Raw genomic sequence first — 23998 nt, 5'->3', positions numbered from 1 at the left:
TGTTCATACACATTTGTTGTCTGCCCTCCAGCCCCTCCTTCTCTTCATGGCAGGTAAATACACATAAGTCTTCAGAAAAAGATATAACTTATTTCACAGGCTACCATAGAGCATAATTTCAGGTGAATGCCATATTGTCACATGTCTGGACTTGTATCTGTAATGCGTGTGTTCTCTACCTCCTTTCTCCACTAGATGGCAGAGGCAGCACTTTTACTTTGATGTTTTTGTTTTGTTTTTCATTTCGTTGTTAGGGTTGATGTTTTATGATGGGAAGAGAGGATATAAGTTATATCTGAAACTGTTGAGTGTGTTTTGACTGAAAACAGTAGAAAGTCTTACAAATTCAGTCCTTTCTACACTTCCTACACTCAGCTCACCTGATATTTCACTGGTTGAAATATCAAAATAACATAATTACTGTCTCATCTTCTATTTAAAATATAGGATGAACTTAAATCTATAAATATATGTATAAACCTTCACCTTTCATAGATGTGAAATTTTAGCATTTACTTTAACTCTTCATATTAGAGGAAATGAGAATGTTTTAGTTCAATATAAATCAATGTGTATTAAATAGTACAGTAATTATTTCACAGTCCCAAGCTCATTTATTTTGAAGAGAAAATCAAGTTTCTGTAATTAAAGAGTCAACTCCATCCCTTGATTTGCTATGTGATTAACCTTACAATTTAAAAATCACTTTAAAGGAATTGAAACTTAAATATTGGTCCAAATTTGCTCTCCTGTTCCAAAGGACATATAATCCCCTTATTTAAAACTACAGTGCTCCTCTTTAGGAAAGTCAGGAAGTAACTGTGTGAGGCCATTAAGATCCACTGGGGTTGAGGGGGGGTTCCACCACCAGAAAAGTAGAGAGTATAGTGATAGAATCATAATTTTAACAGTCTCACAAATCTCACAGTACTTCACTAGGAAGTTCCCTTGGTAATTTCCAAGAGGTGAATTTAGACCAGCTTAGTGACTTGGAGACGAATGTAACACGTGTGCAGAGGTTTTACAGACTGAAAGTGTGGATACCCCCGTGCTTTGAGGGGACATTCCTGGGCGATAGAGTGGTAATATGTCTTGTGGAAATGAAAGTACTGGGATTCCGACCATTTGAGCCTTCAGGAAGAATCAGATTCTAATATTCCTCCAACTTGTCACTGGGGTGACCAGTCAGTGGACTGTCCTGACCTCTGTTTTCTCGTTACCAGTGAAGCAAGTTTTCACTGCTTTCTGCTGTCTTATAATGACACTTGCAGCTCTGTTTCCTTCTTTCCCTCCCACTCAATTTCTCAACCTAACTTTCAGCCAAAGGAGACGATTGTGAGTAGGCTTGACCAGGGGTGCCTAGCTCTGGGCCCTGGACCAGTAGTGGTCTGTGGCCTGGTTAGGCACAGGCTGCACTGCAGGAAGTGAGCTGCGGACCAGCGAGCTATCTAAGCTTCCTCTGCATTTACAGCCGCTCCCCATCACTCACGTTACCACCTGAGCTCCGCCTCCCGCCAGATCAGCCCTGTCATTAGATTCTCTCTTAGGAGGGCAAACCCTACTGTGAACTGCACAGGTCAGGGATCAAGGTTGGGTGCTCCTTATGAGAATTTAATGCCTGATGATCTCAGGTGGAGCTGAGGTGGTGACGCTAGCGCTGGGGAGCAGGTGCACATGCAGGTTATCCTTACAGGCAGGTTTGACTGCACAGAGACCACAGTAAATCAGTTACTTGCAGATTCATATCAAAACCCTGAATGGCAAGTGGCAACTAGGCTGCATCTGGTGGCAGGCCATAAAGCCGTCCACTGCCTCCTGAGTCTTCCATGAAAGCGGTCCCTGGTGCCAAAAAGGTTGGGGACTGCTGGGCTTGACCGCATGTCACATTAGCAATTCCCACCATGAGGAAGCTTTCCCACAACAGATATTTTTGAAGTCTCATCTACATACCAATATTGTGCACTTAGTGTCTGTTGACTGAGAAAATGTGTAATGAAAAAAAGAAATCAGTAACAGTTCAATTCTTACTTAAAAGTTGAAGATCTGATAGAATTCTATGGAAGTTACTAGATCTGGGGGGATTTGTTCTATTAAAAGTGGATTGCTTTAATAATACTTTCAAATAAACATGTATCTTATTAATCAGAAAAACTCAAAATAGCAGGAAATAAAGGTGTGGGGTTTATTAGTTATTCGGATAACTCAGTGCCCACTGCTCAGACAAGCCGTGGGCACCCCAGGGCCAGACCCGCAGATGTCGGCTGTGCTCTGGCTGTCTCTTCAGGCCACTTTCTTTTAGAAATTGACAGAAGATTAAACGAGGCATCACACTTTTTTGGCAACTATAATATAAGACACAGTTTATTTAAATGAACACTTAAATATTAGCTTGAGTTATGCCAATTATGCATACTTAATAATTGGCTGAAGTGGCAGAATTACATAGGGAGAAAATTATAAATACAAGTAAATCTCTCTGCGTCATCTTCAAAATCTTGTTTTGGGTGATTATTAGTTCTCAGTTATTTTTTCATAAATGTGTTCTGTATACTTAAGATCATCTGTTTAGGTGTTTTAATTAATGTTTTTAAATCCTTATTTATAATGCATACTGTTACAAGGCTGTTGAATGTAAGTAGCTATCATAAGAACTAACTATATGAAAATGTGTTTCTCTTATGTGTTCCTCCCCTGGATTCAATTTTAAAAATAAATTTTCCTTCTAGGTGGTAAGTTCCTATCCATCACTCTGGATGTAGCTTCTCTTGCATCATGAATGCCTGGTTCATTGTTAGAGTGTCTGTTTGACTCATTAGCATGACCCCTGTGGAAATGAATCACTCAGAATATAAAGTGAATTATTCCTCACCTCTGTCCCGTTCACCCTTCTCCTTGTTTTGTACTGACTAGGCCATCATATCATCTCTCATTACTTACTCCAATGGCACAGTAATCCTTGGGGGGTTGGACTAATAAGCCACTTTGCTTTTCTTCCGTACATCATGTCATCATAGGGACACACCAGCATGGCCTTTCTTAGAAGTGCTGAGACAGTCCTCATGCTTTCAGCGGGGAAGACATAACTGGGGAGATTGACTTCTTTGGGCTGTTCTTTGTGAATCTTTCACATGGGTTTCATTTACTGGAAGGAATGAAGCCTTAGTATCAGCCATTTGTTCTTCCTACTAATTTTCTCACTAATAAAATGATGGAATGTATACTAATAAATCTAATAGCATTACATGGTGAATGCCTTTGTATCTTTCTTTTTCTAATTTATTCTCTCATTAAACAAATACTTAGAGCGTGTCTCCTCCATTCCCAGTTCTCTGCTCTTTGGGTAAGGATCAGAAATGAATGAGTCTTGTTCATGGAATTCAAATCTCATTTCTGGTAGCGTTGGCTAGGCTGACCTCCGTGGTCAAGTTTAACTGAAGGAATGATAGGTGACTGAGGCGCTGTGGGGGGAAAACACTGCAGAGTGGTTTTCATTATACGTTGGAACAAGTTAAACCTCACTAAGAAGGCTAGGAAAAAACCAATCAGTCTGAAGTGTATACAACATTTTGGGGAGAAATTCATTCAGCTGTTATAATTATTTCATTGGAACTAAGAATGGCAATTTCCTTCAGTACCTATTTTTGAGAAATATGAATGATTTATCATCATCTTAGCAATGGTCTTGACTTGCCTTTACTTGTCTGCAAGTGGTTTATTTTCATAAATATTTTGTAATCGTGGCCACATGCCTAATTTGTTAAGTAATCTCTTATTTTTAAAGTGCTTCTTCATCATGAAATATATATGTAAATTAAGCTTGCACACACAGATAAATTTCTATTCGAAGTAACTCTAGAGTTTGTTTTTCTCTTGCTACAATAAAACTAAGTTATATTGAATTTTGTTTGAATTGTTAGCAAGGAAAGAGTTAAAAATCTTTTTTGTATTTTATTAGAAATGATATAAACAGAAGAATCTGTCACGTTAGAATAAATTTGAACCTACCCTTTTCTGGATTAATCCTCAGACAGGCTCACTCTTGCCTACAGCTAGCTCTCTGTCCTTCGCTCCAGCCTTCCCTGCAGGATCACTGCAGAGGCTGAAGACAGGCCGCAGGTCGGGCCAGCGGGCGGGAATTTCTCACAGGGGAGGTGGGAGGAAGTTTTGGAGACAGAACCGGGTCGCACTGAAGAGTGGGGTAGACAGGGGCATAGTCAGTTGGCCAGTTTCACAACTGAAAGTCGAGAGATGCCCACAAGACAGTGGCTGGCTGCTCAAGGTCAGGCCATGGTCGGAGGCAGTAGCCAGGACGTTGTTTTTAATCAAGATTTGTGACAAAATCTACCCTTTAATATCGTGGCTTGGGACTTTCAGTAGCTCTTCTACCCAGAGACTCTGCTTTTCCATATTGGCAGGAGCCAACCCCGCTGTTTAATGGGTGTAAGGGAGTGTGGTTTTCCTGGAGTGGCGGCTCTCCCTGCCTCAGTCCGGGGTCCTGCAGAAGCTTTGTCTCAGGGATGCTCAGTGAGGCAGAACGTTCTGTGTTTACTAAACTCAGTGTTCTGAATTTAATGTAGGAGGCAGGACCCTACTGGCACTTTTTGTGGGTTGGGTTATGGGTTGGATAAGTGGTACAACCAGGGCTAGTACCTCATTCTTGTGGCAGGGGGAGCAAGGAGTCAAGGAATGACTTTTTTGTAGGTTTTGTAACAGAACAATGTTAAAAGATGTGCATAGTTCAGTTTGAGATAGGTCATAGGAAATCATTATTTCAAATCTGTAAACTGCTTTGATAATTGTGAGTTTTTTATCTTAGGTTGTCTCTCTAGGAGCCTAGAATTTTAAGTAATGGGTGAAATATCTGGTTTATTATCAGAAGTGGAAAACAAGTGTTAGAAGAACCGTTATTAAATAATTTTCATTCTCTTTTCATATTTCATAGTTCCACCCTCAAAAGGTAGAACTATGGAGGTACTTCAGACCTCCATGAGGTTGATGAATAATTAATATGCTCAGGAAATCTCTGTATCTGTGATTATCATTGTTGTAACTGGCAGCTGCCCCAACTGCATTTTGCCTGCTGCCCGCCCCCCCCCCCCCCGCCTCCTGCAGGGCTCTCTTCTCTGGGGGGGGGGGGCCTCCTGTCTGGGCTGTCCCACCTCCTTGTCACCTCTGCCATTAAAGCCGGCCCTGGGGGTCATTTCTTTTTCTCTCTGGGCTTTACCCTGTTGCGATTCCAGCCTTGGTCTTAATTTCCATTGGGTCAGCGCTGGTTCTTCTCTTGGAGTCCTCTTTTCCACCTCCTCGGGGCCAACTCTTTCTTCTCACCTGACTGGGACTCCCCAGCTGGAGGGACTCCCTCCAGGCACTCAGCCCTTGGAGCTTCTCACAGACACTGAAAGTTTATGGACGCATCAGATCTAGATCTGAGTTGCTAAGGGCAGCATGGGGTTCAGTTCGCTGTTACTATTTCTGTCACCAGAACGAGCATTTATGGGATAGCCTGGGAATCTAACCATCACTGTGAAAATGCTTTTATTGAAAAATGTGATGGTTTCAAATTATTCAATTTAAAAATGAGCTTTATAATACACTATCAGATTGATAACTACCTCGATTTAAAATGGGAATCTTTATTTAAGCATGATTCCTCACGCACTGGTGAAAGCCTTTCTCCCTTCATTCCTCCCTCCCCATGTACCTCCCTCTCCCTTCTCTCTCTAGCTCTTTCTTTTTTTACTTTTTTTTGGTAGTTATGCTTTTCTTAGAATAGGTTTATATGGGATGGAAAATACAACACTGATAGCTTTTATCAGCTGAGTCAGTGGTGCTCATTAGGAATATCTCATTTATACATTATTCGGTCAGTACGCCCCATCTCCTTCTGACCATTACAAATACTTTGCATGTGCACAGCTAGTTAGAAGGAGGAGATAAAGGAAAGTAGGTGAAACTCTATTAGGTCCGTTTTGCTCTCCTTTCATTCTTCAGACGTTTTGGGGAGGGAGGGAGGGAGGATGAAGAAGGTGATCGAAACCTTTCACCTCTAGTACCATTGCTTAATTTAATGCCTGTTCTTCTAAAGCAATCAAGTTACAAGTAGAGTTTAGTTCAAAATGTATTAAAGACTTACATGTTGACTCAAACACATAGGCAGTAAAATCTCAGATATTTCTCATAGAAATATTTTTTCTGAAATATCACCTCAAGCAAAGTAAACAAAAGAAAAATATGTCTACATCAAAATAGAAAGTTTTTGCACAGCAAAGGAATCTTTCAACAAAATGAAAAGACAACCTCACTGAATGGGAGAACATAATCATGATACATCTGATAAGGGTTTGTATCCAAAATATATAAGAAACTTAAAAAAACTCAACACCCAAAAAGATTCAGTTAAGAATCTAAGAAGCTAAGAACCTGACCATCACTGCGAAATGCTTTTAAACAGGAATCTGAATAGACAGTTCTCCAAAGAGGACATTCAGAGAGCCAGATAGATGTATGAAAAGATGCTCATTGTCACTAATCATCAGAGAAGTGGAAATTAAAACCACAATGAGATATCATCTTGCTCATGTCTGAACAACTAGCATCAGTAAATCAACAAACAAGTGCTGGCGAGGATATGGAGAAAAGAGAACCCTTTTGCAACGTTGGTGGGAATGCAGATCAGTGTAGCCACTGTGGAAAGCAGCATGGAGTTACTTCAGAAATTAAAAGTGGAACTGCCTTATGACCCAGCAATTCCATTTATGGGAATTTATCCAAAGAAACCTGAAATTAATTTGAAATAATATATGCTCCTCTATGCTCACTGCAGCATTATTTATAATGGCCAAGATTTGAAAGCAGACCAAGTGCCCATCAGCAGGTAAGTGGATAAAAAAGCTGTGGTGCATTTACTCAATGGAATGCTACTGAGCCATAAAAAAGAAGGAAATCTTAACCATTTGCACCAGTGGGGACGGACCTGGAGAACATTATGCTAAGCAAAGTAAGCCAGTCAGAAAAAGACAGTTCCACTTGGGTGTGGACAAAATAGACTAACAAAGTGGAGACAGACTTATGATACCGAGAGCAAGACTGACAGCTTTCTGAGGGGAGGTATCTGGGGCCTGAGTGAGAAGGGTGAAGGGATCAAGCAAAGAAAAAAAAAAGGCTCATGGACCCAGACAATATATGGTAGTTGCCAGAGGGAAAGGAGTTGGGGGAAGATAGAAGATAAAGCAGGATAAGTGGTGATTTGACTTAAGGTGGTAAACACAATATAATGTATAGATGAGGTATTGTAGAATCGTATACCTAAAATCTGTATAATTTTATTTTTTTTATTTATTTATCTTTAGAGGGGAAAGGAAGGAGAGAAGGAGAGAAATATCAATGTATGGTTGCTTCTCATGAGTCCCCTGCTGGGAACTGGCCTGCAACCCAGGCAGGTGCCCTGACTGGGAATCAAACCACGATCGTCTGGTTCGCAGGTCTGCACTCAATCCACTGAGCTACACCAGCCAGGGCTAAAGTCTGTATAATTTTATTAACCAAAATCACCCCAATAAATTCAATGAAAAAACACCATATTTTCAGACCATAAGATGCACCTACGTTTTAGAGAAGGAAAATAGGAAAAAAATTTGAAGTAAAAATGTGATAGTATTTAATAACATAGATAACATAATATTTTACCAATGTATATGTAAACAGAACTCAATAGCAGCATTAACAACCATTATTACTCCCAAATTGGAGGGAGGGGGTATGCGTCTTACAGTCCAAAAATACGGTAAGTAGAGTTTCTTCAGTCTGTAATTTGACAATGAGGCTGGTGTCTTTTCCTTTATCTTCCCCAGTTTTACAGGAAATACTGTCTATGACACAGTGATCGAATCTGCTGCCACTGTGCTTTCAAACGTCATGATACCAGCATCCCTTTCCACTCTTAAAATTTTTTGAGGACCCCAAAAAGCTTTGTTTAATATCTTTAAAATATTTATCATATCAGAAACTAAAATAGATAAGATTTTAAAATACTTATTAAATTAATAACTTAATATTATAAAATAGCATTTAATAAATTCATTAAGTGAATAACATTTTTGCGAACAATAATTATAAGGACAAAAAGTTTAGTGAAGTTGCCATTTAAAATTTTTTGCAAATCTCTTTTATTTAGATTTTCTGCTTCTGCATTTTGTCTTACAATATAGCCTAGGTTATGTAGCCCCTAGAAAACCTCACTTAACTTGTGTGCGAGAGAGAGAGAAATGTCTTTATAAGAATAAGCTTGACCTCATGGACACCCTGAACAGGATCCCTGAACCATACTTTGAGGACCACTGTATCACAGTACTATTTTCAGTTACCATATTTTTCTTGATACCAGTTCTGGTTCTTTTTTCAATGGCAATGTGTTATTCAAGTGGCAGGAAAACTCCCAGTAATATTTCAGGTGTCCCCAGAGGTTGCAATTTTAACTTACATCAGCTCTGATTGGGGTCTACGAAAGAGTACTATGAATATAACAGCTATAGCTTCCGGTTTGGAAATTTACAAGCATCCTGCTTTACCTGCTAATTCTGTATATAAAAATGTGGACACCTGAGGGCAGCCTAACACTACTTAGCTTGTTAGGGAAACCTCCAAAAGAAAAATTGGAGCTTCAGCAGAGCTTCAGAACTTAATTACCAGATCCGTAGAGTGCCTTTTCACCGTAACATGTTGGAGGAGGTGGCATTGTCACGTAGGAGAGAATGCCTGCTGTGTTTTTAATATCCCAGGATCAAAGGAGCCAGATTTTACTAATGGATCATGAGAGCTTTTAGTTTCTCCCAGAGCATCTTTTCCATAAAGCTTCTGGACTTGATACCATTAAACATGAGAAACTCTAGGATCATTTTGTCTAATTCTTTAACCTCCAGATCAGAATAGATGCTGTGGCCTGCTTTCCTGGTAAATACTGGACAGCTGGCCTATCAGCAGTCTCCCATAGGACTGAGGTTAGGGTAGGTTTGACTGCCGCTTTGTAGAAGGTTCCATTCCCCCAGTTGTCGGGGAAGGCCTGCTCAAAGCAGAGACTTGGGCTCCCTGGCTGATTTTGGGTGGTAGCTTGTATCATTTCTAGGTGACTCTCACTTTGCTCTCATCATCACTGCTAAGGTTGGGAGCTGCCTATCTGCTGGGGTGGGGAAAGGTGCCCTGACTTTAACAAAGGAAAAACCTGCGGTCAAGGCACAGAGTACATCAGGGTGCCTCGTCTATGTGCGTGCCCACGATGTGGTCCTCCAGAACAGTGCCCCTTCCTCCCAGTTTTCCTTTAGACCAGGGCTCTGTTAAGTATGACCCACAGGCAAAGTCAAGCAAGTCAAGTTCTATTGGAACCAGCCACACCTCTCTGTTTACACGTTCATGCTGAAATGACAGTGTTGATACTTGTAACAGGGACCTTGTGGCCTGTGAAACCTAAAATATTTCCAATCTGGTCATTACAGAAATTTATAGAACTGGTCTTTTCCAGACTCTGGTTCTTAGTCCATGAAGCCTTCTGTTCCTTCCGCAAACGTGGTAGGGTGTGGTTGAGGACGATCCTTTTCCTTGACATTCAAAATGGGAACATGTTAAAAACATCTGAGTTCAGTTTTTCAGAAATGATGAATTCATCAAAGAGTTTCTCTCTAAAAGACATTTAATCTATTTTTAAAGAAAAGACTTGGAGAAAACAGCTCTTTCTTTATTGCAAATATGTTTGATAGTGGCAATATAATTATTTTGGAGAATAGTTTTAAATTTGTCTGGGCATGTAAACTCCCAGTCTAGGTTTTTTTGTTTTCTTTTGTTTTGTTTTACTTTTTCATTAATATTTTCACTCATTAAAGATGGTACCGTGCTTGGCTAAATATTCAAGACTTGGGCCTGACTAGTATTTTGCGATTTCATATAAAATACTTCTTGTAGGTTTTCCATTGTATGTATTACATTTTTAGGTTTGATTTTAAAGGTAGTGATTCAGAGACTCATTTTCATTGAGCATCTGAGAACTGGGCACAAATGCTGCAGTGACTTTAAGGGATGATCTCCGTGGCTCTCCATGCACAGAAAGGCCTTTGTAAACCTGCACACTTCACTCGGTTAGCCAGGAGAAACTCAGAATAGAGGAAGGTGCTCTGAAAGGGCTGCCTTGGCAGGCAGCAGGCCAGCGTCTAAGTCAAAGCAGGCCTACTTCCCCCAAGTCATGGATCTTTTGGGGCAGAGAATGAACAGAACCCTGACAGTGTGTGAGCTTCTCTGTTTTACTTACAAATCATTGAAATGCAAAGTCAATGGTTAGAGTTAGCCTTGTTTACTGAATAGTATTAGTCTGAATAATAACATTTCATAATAACTGATGCAGTTTGGTATACCAGCAGAAAACAATCCAGCCATCATAAGGAGTGTTTGTTAATGCCAAAGACTACTTCATTTTAGTTTTACTCTGATGAAAGTGATATAAAAATTCAGGGAGCATTTAAACATCACTGTGGGGCTGTTACCCACCATGCCCCTCCAGCCCCGCAGTGATGCTGAAACCGGATAGCCGCACAGTCGCACAGTCACAGTAGCTATGCAAGCAGAAGCCCGGCATCCACCGGAGCCCACAGTCAGAGCTTTTGTGAGTTGAAGGGAGAAATAGACAATTCAACAATAGTAGTTTGAGGCTTCAGTAGCTCACTTCCAGTTATGTTTAGAATAACTACCGGGATATCGACAAAGTAGTAGTAGGTGTGACTAGCACTATAAATCAGCTCAATTGGACAGACTTCTGTAGCACACACCAGCCAGTAACAGTGTGTGCTCTTTTCAAGTACAAATGGAGTACTCTCCAGGACAGGACAAAAAACAAGTCATAGCAAATTGCAAAGGTGTGAAAGTATGCCACATATATTCACTGATCAAAATGAAATGAAATTAGAAACCATTAGCAGAACAGAGTTAGTGGAAATAAACACATTTCTAAATCACCTAGGGGTCAAAGATGAAATTCACAAAGAAAATTAAGTAATGCTTTGAGGTAAATGAAAACAAAACCACAACATAAAATGTATAAGATGCAGCTAAAGCAGTGCTAAGTGGCAGATTTGTTGCTGATAATGCCTGTATTATAAAAGAATATCTTAACATTCTACTTTTCTCATACTGAAAGGTTAGCTCGATGCTAACCTTTCAGTATGAAATACAAAAATGAAGCAAACTAAACCCAAAGAAAACAAAAGGAAAGAAATAAAGTAGAGCAGAACGAACTAAAAAATTGAAAAACAAACATTTTAATGAACCCAAAAGTTTATTCTTTGAAAAGGCCAACAACATTGACAGATGTCTAGCTAAGCCTGCTCATGAAAAAAAGGTTTGAATTACTAACATTAGTAATGAGAGAGAGCACTTTACTATTACCTTACAAAAATGAAAAAGACTACAAGTGAATGCCATTCACAATGGTGTGTTAACAAATTAAATCACTTGTGTGAAATGGACGAATTTTTAGATAGAAACTATGAAAACTAGCTCAAGAAGAAATACAGGGTAGGCAAAAGTAGGCTTACAGTTGTGAGTACACTAAACAGTTTATTCTCGTATTGTTTATTAAGTATCATATTGTTTATTTGTGTTACAGCTGTAAACCTACTTTTGCCAACCCCTGTGGAAATTCTGAATAGACCTATAACAAATAAAGTGATTGAGTTAGTAATTTTAAAAAACTCACAAAGAAAGGCCCAAGACCAGAAGGCTTCACTTTTACTAATTGTGAATTCTATCCAACGTTTGAAGAAGTTTTAGTATAAATCCTTCTCAAAATATTCAGAAGAAAAGGTAGAGGAAATACTTCAAAAAACATTCTTTGAGGACTATATTACCTTGATTACAAAACCAGACAAAGCCATCACAAAACTAACATCCCTTATGAATGGAGACACAAAGTTTAAGTTACGTACCTAATACAGCAACATATCTAAAAGATTATACATTATAACCATTTGGGATTTATTTAAGGAGTGCAAGATTGGTTCAACAGATGAAAATCAACCTAATATACTATGTTAATGGAATAAAAAAAGCTATGTGATTATCCTAGTAAACATAAGTAGAGCATTTTCCAAAATTCAGTGCCATTTTATGATTTAAAAAGAAAAAATAAGCTAGGAATAAGAAGGAACTTCCTTAATCTGAAAATGAGCATTTATGAAAAACTCAGAGCTAACATGTAGTACTTGATGGTGATAAATAGACAACTGTTCCCTAGATTAGGAACAAGACAAACGTGTCCGCTCTTGCTACTTTTATATCATTATTGAAGATTTTAGCCGGGGTAATTAGAAAAGAAAAAGCAAGAAAACTTATCAAGATCAGAAAGGAATAAGTAAAATGATTTCTGTTTGCAGAAGGCCTGATTTTGTAAATGGAAAACCCTAAGGAATTAAAAAAAAACTACTAGAATCTAAAAAGCAAATTCAGCAAGTATATAGAATTCAACATACAAGATCAATTGTATTCTTGTACTAACAGTGGACAGTATAAAAATGAAATTAATTTCATTTATAAGAGCATCAGAAATACCAAGCTACTTAAGAATGAGTTTAACAAATTACCATATTTTTCCGACTATAAGATGTGCTCCCCCTTTCCCAATTTGGGAGGAATAATGGTTAATGCTGCTGTTGAGTTCTGTTTACATTTACATTGGTGAAATATTATATATGTTATTAAATATTTCACCACATCTTTTGCTTCAAAATTTTTTTCCTATTTTCCTCCTCTAAAACCTTGGTGCATCTTATGGTCCAAAAAATACAGAAGGTCAAGTCATTAACATTGAAAACTACAAAACATTATTGAAGGAAATGAGTGGAAAGGTAACCCATGGTCCTGGACTAGAACACAGTGTTAGAGTGGCATGTTCTCCAACGTGGTCTTCTAATTCATCACATTCATTGTCCAAATCCCAGCTGCACACCCCCCAACACACAAAAACCACATTGACACACCCATCCTGAAATTCATGTTGAAAAGCAAATGACCTAGAATAGCACCATGAAACACCTAATTTGATCTGATACACTTGATAAAGACTGGAAAAATTGAGAATGTCTTTAATATAATATTGTGAAACAGTCTTTTTCATTAAAGTTTCTTTTTGGGCTTTAAATGAATTTTCATGAGAATTTAGAATGGCATATTTAGCTATTCAAATAATGGGAAATACCTGCCAAATAAGTTAATTGGCAAAGCCAGTCCACATTGTTAAAACATTCATCCATCTTTCATGTGAAGTCTGGCTGTGTCCTTCCTGCTGACGAAAGATACAAGGTTTTTAAACTACAGTTATTTTGGACCTTGACTGTAATTAATTAGATTGTATGGTATGGATGAACTGTTTCATTTTATAAATTAGAAGGGCTATTGTGAGAGAGGAAGTGGAAAGCAATTGCTTTTAAGACACACAAAGGCCCATAGACATATGAAAGGGTGCTCAGCATCACTAGCCATTAGAGAGATGCAAATTAAAACCACAATGAGATACCAGTTCACACTGGTGAGAATGGCCACCATTAATAAATCAACAAACAACAAGTGTTGGAGAGGATGTGGAGAAAGGGGACCCTAGTGCACTGTTGGTGGGAATGCAGACTGGTGCAGCCACTGGAAAACAGTATGGAATTCCCTCAAAAAACTAAAAATGGAACTGCCTTTTGACCTGGCAGTTCCACTCCTGGGATTATACCCTAAGAATCCTGAATTCAAAAGAACCTATGCACCCCAATGTTCGTAGCAGCACAATTTACAATAGCCAAGTGCTGGAAGCAACCTAAGTGCCCATCAGCAAATGAGTGGATCAAAAAACTGGTACGTTTACAGAATGGAATCCTGCACTGCAAAAAGAAAGAAGCTCCTAACCTTCCCAATAGCATGGTTGGAATGATCTCACCTATATGTAGAACTTAATCAACAAAACAAGCAAGCAAGCAAGCAAAATATAACCAGAGACATTGAAATAAAGAAAAAACTGACAATAACCAGAGGGGAGGGGAGGGGGATAACGGGGAAAGAAGGGGAAGGGTAGTCAAGGAACTTGTGTGAAGGACCTGTGGACAAAGCCAAAGGCTGGGAGGATTCAGGGTGGGAGGTGGGGATGCATGGGGTGGGGGGAAAAGTAGTAGTGAGAAAATGGAGACAACTGTACCTGAACAATTAAAAAAAACCTAAAAAATATAAATAAGGAAATAAAGAATATATAATTTTTATTCAAAAAGACACATAAGTATGTCTGTTCTCAGGCAGATATGTGTGTTTATAAAGTTAAGTTAAGTATGCATATTCCCATTAAACCATCCATGGCTTTGCATTCCTTTTCATGCCTTTCATCTTCAGGAATGTGCTGCCTAGTTGAGAACTATTCCTCTACACTACCCTGAGCCTTTTGTGAATAAAATAGCCTTGCCTCGCATGCACTTTATTTGTATGCGTGTCATGTGCTGGGATGCTCTAATGTTGGTGCCCTCAGGTTCCCTTGGACCACACTTCGCAGAGAGCCATGCCTGTTTGTACTCCTCGTCCCCCTCTGTGCCCCCTCTTGCTGTCCAGACAGAGCCTCAGACCTTCCGCCCCTGGCAGCTTTGCTAGCTGACTGGAGCTGGTGTAGGGCCTGATGCTCTGTGAACTGCTTTTATTAGTTTTCTCAGTCAGCGTATTTGTATCTTTTCTCTTTTTATAGTTTATACTTTCTAATTACATTTTGTTTATTATTTTTAAAGATTTTATTTATATTTTTAAGAGAGAGAGGAAGGGAGAGAAACATCAATGTATGGTTGCCTCTCACGTGGCCCCCCCACTGGGGACCTGGCCCGCAACCCAGGCATGTACCCTAGACTGGGAATTGAACCGGCGACCCTTTGGTTCACAGCCCACACTCAATCAACTGAGCTACACCAGACAGTACTACATTTTGTTTATTAATGTGGGTTTTGTTGTTGATCCTTAAATATGTGTTTACAGACAATTCTCCATGAGGTTCTTGCTTTTCTTTTCATTTTGTGCACAGAAACCTTGGTTGCCTTTGCTCTGGTCTATTTTTTCAAGATTATGTTTGTAGTTGAGTAGCTGTGGAGGATACAGTGACTCCAGAGCCGGTGGATAAGTTTGTGTTTAGCTTTGGAAGATAAGGGCTGGTTTCTCCCTTTAAGCCAAGGGGTAGACGTGCTTTCTGCCCATTCCAAAGATCCAGGTTCCCAGAGCTCAGGGACCCTTCCCTGTATGTCACCCCACTGCAGGTGCGGCTGTCTGCAGGCCCCCCTCAAGTTACCCTGGAGCAAGAGAATGCTACTCCTGTTGTTGTAAATTCCCAAGCCTCTGACCCAGGAGTCTGCTTGCACTCGTGAGCTTGTGAGAGGCTAAAAATCTCAGATCCTTCACACTTCTTGACAATATGTAGGAAATACAATTAAAAAGGCAAATAAATAGCTATCAGAGTTCCACCCAGAAATGTCATTTTTATCTATGTTTTTCATTAAAAACTAAATTATATATTATTTATATAAATGTAGCATGGATTTTTTCCTTAGGGTTAAACTAAAGGTTTGGCAGAATTTTGCTATTCATTTTAATGACAATTTTTAAAGTATAAAAACTATCTGTTTTTCTTATGCATATAAACTTACACTGTAGGTGTGTGTGTAGTATACATACACATATTGGGGTATGTGTGCATTCATGGTTCTGAAAAACCAAAGCAATTTTTTGAGAATTAATCTTAATTCCATATGTATCATTAGGATGTATTATTTGTCTCTATTCCAGAATATTGGAAAGAAGATGACCTGCCAGGAGTTCATTGCAAACCTCCAAGGTGTTAATGAGGGTGGTGATTTCCCCAAGGATCTACTGAAAGTAAGCACTGAAATACTGGTTTCTAAAATACACTTATGTTTCTATTTTCTTCTGCGTATATTCCTACCTAAAATAGGCAGGCTTGGGAGCATGTTTGGTTTTCTGCTTCTGGTTCTGTTGTCGGCGTTTGGTTGGGCCTTGTCTTTGACACATCAGACCACACAGTGCCCTTCAGTTCGCTGCTCCTGAAAGTCCACACGATGATGACTAATGCAGAGATAACGAGTGGGTCTGGAGTCATTGCTCATACAAATGGCTGGTGGGCAGTTTTTGTTCATTTGTAGGCGGACTGTCAGAACTCCAGAGTGGTCACAAAGGTGGGGAATTCACTATGGAAACAAGAAAGCATTTGCAGACTGGCACTGGAAGCAGTTCAGACTATATTCAGTCTCTAGTCACAGCCACTCAGGTTGTCCCTGAAAAATAGAATAAATTAAGTCTGAGTAATTGTAGAATGCCCGAATTGTTTGCACTTGACTTTTTTATTGGTAACCGTCAGCATGATTTTTCTTATCATCAGGTTGTTTTCAAAGAAATAGCTTGAAACTCATAACATTCTACAGTGGCATAAATGAGGTGTGTGTGATCAAGTACAAAATAGTGATTGATAATGAATGTGACTCTTTTATAAGTTTAGGATAAGATGTGTATGTTGAGAATGTGAATTTTAGAGAGTTCTGTTTGTTTCTAGCCTTCTTTTGAAAACCTTTGTACATGTGTAGATTTCTTTTGAAATCAGTTCCTTTGAATGAATTTGCTAAAAAAGATGACATTTGAATCATTCATAATGTGCAAATATACCAGCTAAAAGATAAGCCCTATATTATGTTTTATGTGACTTTTAAACTATAAAAAATACGTAGAATAGAATTCTGCAAAATTTGGAAAGATATATATACTGTGGAAAATGAAAGAAGTTGTTAAAATAGGGTACAATGAGATTGTTAGTCTTTCTGACATTAATTGCAGCTTGTTGAAAAATTGCATTATAAAAAAAGGAAGAAAAATAGCTTCAGCTCACTATATAAGGTATAATTATATAATTTTATTACATAATTTTTGTAATTGTATAGTTCTATAATTTGAAAATAATTTTAGTGAGGTATAATTGACAGACCACTATACTTGTCTCAGGTGTGTGACATAATGACTTGCTATATATTGTGCAGTAGTCACAGTAAGTCTAGTTAAACATCTGTCACCGTGCATAGTGACAGAATTTTTTTTCCTCTGGTGAGAACTTTTGAGATAGACTCTCTCAGTAGCCACGGCACTATTTACTGTGCTCACCTCGCTGCCCCTCACATCCCGATGACTGGGAGTTTGTGATTTTGACGCCCTGTGCCCCTTTCGCCCACTCCCCCACCCCCTGCCACTGGCAACCACTGATCTGTTAAGGAAATGTCTTTTCAGTTGTTTCTTTTTTTTTCTCAAATTATCGAATTTTATTTAACGTTTGTTCAAGTACAGTGTTCAGTTGTTTCTTTATAGAGCAAACGCTGCCCTTTGTGAGGCTGCAGTTCCAAATGGGAATGGGCAATAAAAGGTCTTGGACTGTGACGTGTTAAATATGTTCTGTATATCCCTTGGAGCTGTCCTGTCGATACAGGTTAACAAGTCTGTTTTCAGTCTAGCTGTGTGTGCGTGGACAATAATGGAGTCTTTTAGGAGAGGATTTGTGAGGCTTTTACCCAGTTATCGGAAAAGAAAATGACAGGAGCATTTTTCATGGCGAAGCGTTTACATTTCAGTGGTGAACTTACAGTAGCGAGTGTGACTGGGAGTAAATCATTGGGCAACGTTGGAACGCGTTGGGTGGGGCTGCCTGGAGCCAAAGTAGTTAGCTTCCAGTCCGGGGGCTGCCACTCACCTCGAGTAAACACGGTGGCTCCAGTTACTCTGCCGAGACCTCGTGGGGTGATTTGTTGCAGTTGCACAGTTGAGATCATGGTCACACATCTCGGGGGAGAAAATACGCATTATACTACTTTTTATTTACTGTGGGAATATGACAGTGAAATGGCACCGAAAAGTGACCGTGGTATTTAGCACGGAAATTATCAAATCAAGTATTGATTTTCTGTCACAGCAAAGCTCAGCCAGTCACCATCCCAACATGAGTTTTTCATTTCGGTAGGAATCTGGATTTTACTGCAGATTTCAGCAAGAAAAGGTTTTCTCCAAACCATTTTTGTTTTATTTCACTCTTCTATGGCTCTTCCTTTTCCCTTCCCTTCCCTCCCCTCCTTCTCCCCCTCCTCCTTTCCTCCCTCTCTCCCTGTTTCTCTGTGTTTCTCCTCTCCCTTACGTGTGTCTCTCTCTCTCTCTCCCCCCCTTCCCCCCTCCCTCCCCTCCCTTCTCACTGAAATTAATTATTGGGCGGATTATTAATCTGAATTTTGGAGAACGCGATACATATGCCACACAGACAGATGCATACTTGTGTACAGATACCATAAAAGTGGTATCATCTTACAATCTTACAGTGCCCCCTCTCCAACGTAAAAACTTCCACATGTGTACATGAGTTTAATTAGTGAGGTAAAATACTTACTGTTACATAAATTGAACTGAGGCTTTTATTGTTACATATTGATGTTATTACTTTTAGATTTCCTTGGATTGGAAGTAACATTTCAGCTCATGTCTGATGTTCATTGTTTTTCTGTGTCCTATAATGTTTGGTGGAGTCCACTAGATTCCTCGGTGATTTGGAGGACACACTGGAAACCAAGTAGGTTCCTGTCCTCAGAGATCACGAACCACTGAGAAAGACGGAAGGCTCTTTCTCCCTTAAAATAAACAATGACTCCATAGTAAAATGAAAGTACAGAGAAAATTCTGCTTGTTCTCAACAGAACTAGCAGAAACAAGTTCTCAAGAGAAACTTGTTTAAACCTTTAGTTCGGAGACTAGAGTTAATATTTTGCTTTCACTTTGCCATAGGCTACACTGAAGGGATGGATGTGTTGAGCCCTTTTTCAATTTGCAGTTCCACCAGTTTCCCCTCTCACTCAAAGGACCTGAAGAGATGCTTCCTTGAGTGCTTTATGAGAGTGAGAATTTTCCCCCACAAGTTGTTTAAAGTATAAGCTATTGATATCTTAGTGAAAAGGGGGTAGGTTGGATATCAAGGACAACCACCGATGGGTTATTATTCATGTTCTTTGCAGCTGAAGTCTTCCTGGGGCATGTGAGGACCTTTGAAGTATCGGTATAACTGAAGTATGAGAGTTGTTTTGACTTTTATTTAGGTTATTATTCCATTTCATCTCCCACCCATAGACATTAACATTCTCTCTTTCTCATAAGTACCCCCCATGACCTTGCCACATCAAGACAGTAGCTCATTCGATGGAATATGCCAAAACACGTGGCCTGTCTGGTGGCTCTGCGGGGCCTGCCCACCCCGACACTCGGCTGTAGTTTGCCTTCAGGCTTCACTGGAGAAGAAGGGGGAGATGTTCTGCTTTGATTATGACAGAAAATCATAAGACACTCCTGAGACTCTCTAATATCCAGTAAAACTCTTAAGGACACGAATGTAGAGGGATGGGACTGCAACACAACATGTGGGCCAGTCCTGGGTGGGAGGCCAAACTTTCCGAAAGATGGCTGGGTGTGCTTGTGTATCTGGGAGCTGTACTGACTGGGTTCTGATCCCACCCCCTCTCTTATTAGCTGAGGGATGTGAGCAAATTTGTTTAAATGTTGTGTCTTGCTTTCCCCACCTGTGAAATGGGATATTTTATTAGTCCTTGCCCCACCTAGTTGTTTTAATAGTTACAACTTTTTATTTAATATTATTTTATTCCTTACCTTGCATGAAGTGGACCGGAAAGGGGCTCCATCCCTTCCTGAAGGTAGGCGAGCCTAAGACGTTTTACAGCTCCTAGGGGCAATGTGACTAGTGTCAGCAGACAAGACATCTGTCCCCCAACCCTATTTAGCCCATGTGCACACATTCTCTTAGTCATTAAAAGGAACCACCTGAGACCTTGACTTTGATCATTTCCCTCTTTGTAGTAAGATTTTTTTTTAAGATTTTATTTATTTTTTTTTAGAGAGGGGAAAGGAGAGAGAAAGAGAAGGGGAGAAAGAGCAATGTGTGGTTGCCTCTCATGCGCCCCCCACTGGGGACCTGGCCCGCAACCCAAGCCCGCGCCCTGATTGGGAATCGAACCAGTGACCCTTCCATTTGCAGGTCAGCACTCAATCCACTGAGCCACACCAGCCAGGGCTCTGTAGTAAGATTTTTAATGCTCATCATTTATACTTCCTTTTTTCCCCAAAGACTAGTTGGTTCCAAAGAATGGCCATCAAAATCCCCACGAGAGGCGTTTGTTTCGTACGATCTGTCTCAACATTGCATAGGCACCCGAGAATGGACCTTGGCCACCCCTCCATTTCCCTGGCCTTTGACCTTGTCAGCAACAGTCTCTTCCTCCTGAGTCTCTCTCTCTCTTGCTGTGTTTTTATTTTTATACCTTATATGTGGTGTGTTTCTTTGATGCTGCCAAAGTGGAGATACTGTGGAGAGCTGGGTGTTAAACCAGCCTTGGACTCTAGAAGAACCTTTGAAGAAGCACACTGGTCCTTGTACTCTTTAGAGACCCCAAGATGATCCTGGGATGTTATTGGGGATGTGAATTCCTTGAAGTGACTGAAAGTCCCTGAGTAAGTACCTGCTGTCCCGTGTTTTCTCCAAAGAGAGAGCCTAAGGCCAGAGAACTCAGGGCACCAATTGCTGGTGTTCAGCCTGGCCTCAGCGGTTTGGGCAGACTCTTCACTGGGTTGGCCTGTGGGTCTTCTCCTCCCAGTCCTGTCAGGGGCGGATACCGAGGTACCAGTGAGAGTGTTGGCATGTCATCCTAAGGGTGTTTCGGAAGCTCTTTGTAGAATAGGCTTTAAGAATTGTCCTAAATGTTCCTCCGTCTTATGCTCAAAATGTAGCACCTTACTTTTTTGCCTTCCCATTCCCTAAGTTTTATTTCTTCCAAGTCTCCTATGAACCTCTGTCCTTGGTTTTGGCAGAAAAGCAACATTTTTATCCTTAGTCCAGTCTGCTTTCCATGTCTAATCCCGGCGGTCGATAATCCCCCATTTCTTACTACATGTAGAGAGAGACTCGGGGACCTTCATATAATGGCCACCAGTTATTTAGATATGTAGGGAGGGAATAGCCATTTCAAAATATGCTTCCATGAAAGAAGGGCAGAAACAACATGAAATAAGAGAAAAGGAACCAGTGAGAAGGGGCATAGCAACATGAAGGGTGGGAAGGTCAGGTGTTGGCTGCACGATTACGTTTTGAGGAGACATCCAGACAAGATTTTGGCAATGAAAGAGGAACCGTATTTGTGACCCCAGTTTTCTTACTGCCACCTACCATTTCATGCTCAATTAATGTCCTTCTTAATATTTTCATCCTACTCATGGTTAGATCTTTAATTTTTTTTCTCGAGCAGCAGTTTAATTCAGTACATGCCAAAAGGAACTAGAAAAGAAATGGCTGAAATAATCTCTAATTTAAGAATATTTATATTACCTTAATGATAGAGAGGACAGAAACAACAAAACAACCAAGTCTTTCAAAAATTATTCTAATATAACTGGACAACAAAACTGAATGCAAGGTGCAGAGTGCTTTAAAACATCCCTCCTCCTAAATCTGTGTGAGGACACAAATAGCTTTAAGAGTAATTCCAGTGAAAGTGCAGTCTCACTAGAAATCATTAAAGGGCGAGGTAAACAAATCTTGCTTGGGCGAGTCAGTAACATGCCACCCTTTCAGGCTTATGATTACAGGTTTGATTTTATGATACTCTTCATAAATTTAATTTTTTGGCAGAAACTGTTTTCTTGTCTCTTCTTTACTTGGGAATTTATTAACTTTGAAATTAGCTTGCAGTCAAGGGAAAATCAGGGTTTTCTTTCACTCTCAGGTTTGTAGCTAATGTTGGGTGGGGGGAGAAAGAGAGAGTGGGCACAGGATGGGAGGGGAAGTGGCACGTAAAATGAAAAAATGTAAATCAGTATGCCTGGCTTAGTGGAGTTCGCCCGCTTCATTCTATTAATGGAACGATAAAAAGGAATTAAGTTGTTACTTATTCTTTTGGGTAGAATCCCAGTCAAAGTTTTTATTCAGATGTATATGTTTGCCCTTGCTTTTCCAAACAAAAAAACAAAATTTAGATGAAGCTTCTAAGAATGTATAGATTACCTGCATACATTCCTTAATATATATACTTGGCTGATGGTATTATATGTTTTGTTTTAAATGCAGTTCTTTCATTTGGTATTTTTAGGGAAAAATAATTTGTGAAAACAATGGAGACCTTAGCCAGGATGGTAGCATTTAAACAGACTCAAAAGGTCAAGAAAGGAAAACACATTTTAAATAAAGATTAATGTGTCTTGTTGAACAAGGAAGAACATAAGTAGGAAATATAACGTTTTACTATGCAGGTTCATAACCATTAGTCTTTTAAAATGTATTACAGATATATATAAGGGTAAGCAAAAAAAAAAAAAAGAAAGAAAGAAATCAGTCGGCCATTAAAGTTTTAGAGATAAGCAATTTTTTTATAAGCTCCATCTCCAAAAAAAGACTTGTGTACACGGTGACAGCGAGAGCCGTAAGGATTTTTCTAAAAAAGAGAGAGCGATGCCAGCCTGGCTCTCTGACAGAGCTCTGTTTACCGAACTGGCCCTTCAGCCAGGGAGAAGAATGGGAAGTTAACGATGACAGTATATCCCCTGCTTTGCTTTCTTTCCACCAAAAGGCTGGCCTTAACATTCTCCTCTGTCTTTGCTCTCTCTTCTTTCGTCCTTGCTTCCAGTATTTTAGTGAGGACAAGTACAAGAAGAAAGCTGAGGAAGAATGCGTTTTAGCATACTGCTATCTTGGTCGTGACATTGTACTATCAGTTTGCAAACGTTATTGCTGGAGGAAACTGGGTAAAAGGTGCCAGAACTCTGGTCTGACAAACTGCAGGTAGATCTACAACTATCTCAATAAAACTTTCAATGGAAAAAAAGAGTCCACTGAAAAAAGGCAAATGGGACAGTTTCTTTCCATTCAGCCAGGGACTTACATGTGATGTAAAAATTAGCCTAATGCAATTTGCCTGCTCTTGGCCTTTCTTTCGGAGTGCTGAATGTGTAGCTGCAGTAAAGACGGTGGTATTGAGAAAAAGGCAGTGGGGGTTATCTTCAAGAGATGAAATTTGGAAAGTCATATGAATCTATTTTTTTAAAAAAAGTATTCCTGTTTACTCCGCATGTTGTGGAGAATTGTTCGGAAGGAAGTGGGAGTAGAAATGGAAAGACGGTAAAGAAATTGGTTGCAATTGTCCGCGGAATGTGGGTGGTGTCCTTACTGAGGGAAATACATTCCTTATGGAAGTATTTTGTGCTTGTTATTAAAGTTCCATTGCAAAATTGTTTTCGCAGATTGACCCCTTGTCCCCTCCTCTCTATCACCTGTATGCTAAACTGTGTGGAGTGGAAGAGCCATTAGAAGTAGAAAAACCTAATTTTTTTAGAAGTTAATGTCTGGTATGTGAGGCCAAATGTAATGGAAGGCTTTGTGGCAGTGTGAAGTATGTAGTGTCAGAGTTGGAACGCCAGCCCAGTATTTGACCTTGCCAGTCAACTTAAGTTTTTTCAGTTTTCTCGGGTAGGACATGATTAAAAAGACCTTTCTCCAAAAGTGACCGTGACGATTAATATGGTGATGTGTGTTCAGTGGCCGGCACTGTACCACCTAGAATGCATTCGCCTGTGCCTGGTGTTAGTGTCTTTGTTTTCTTGGCATTGTTCGTTTCTGCGTCGGGGCTCTGGGGCTATCTTGGTGCTGCTCATGACAGGTGACAGAGGCCCAGGATGGTAATCCCACCTCTTGGTGCCTTCGTTTCTCTGTAAAATAAGCTCTCTGGGCTGTGCCCATGACGCTCCAGTTCCAGTTCCAGCTTCTGTGGTCCACAGTGCCTGGTGCCCACCCCTTCCCTGTTGGCCTCCCCACCTGGACAGTGCTGTGTGTCTGGTCCTCTGTTGTGCTCAAACTTATGTCTTTTGAGCAAAA

At 39.9% G+C, this 23998-nt stretch overlaps 1 protein-coding gene across 5 annotated transcripts in view; it reads left to right on the top strand.

The window, feature by feature from the left end:
- PSD3 (pleckstrin and Sec7 domain containing 3) overlaps positions 1-23998 on the top strand; it is a 572156-nt gene that overhangs the window by 344642 nt on the left and 203516 nt on the right. For all 5 annotated transcript variants that reach the window (XM_037042118.1, XM_037042117.1, XM_037042121.1 and 2 more), the window contains one exon: positions 15823-15912. In XM_037042118.1, coding sequence (XP_036898013.1) covers positions 15823-15912 — 90 coding nt within the window. The remainder of the gene's footprint in view (positions 1-15822; positions 15913-23998) is intronic.

The sequence above is a fragment of the Sturnira hondurensis genome, unplaced genomic scaffold (assembly GCF_014824575.4).
Source record: "Sturnira hondurensis isolate 20B ecotype Veracruz unplaced genomic scaffold, ASM1482457v3 Scaffold0003681, whole genome shotgun sequence".
NCBI classification, from domain to species: domain Eukaryota; kingdom Metazoa; phylum Chordata; class Mammalia; order Chiroptera; family Phyllostomidae; genus Sturnira; species Sturnira hondurensis.
The sequence above is the reverse complement of the archived record's forward strand: the minus strand, read 5'-3'. Positions and strand labels throughout refer to the sequence as shown.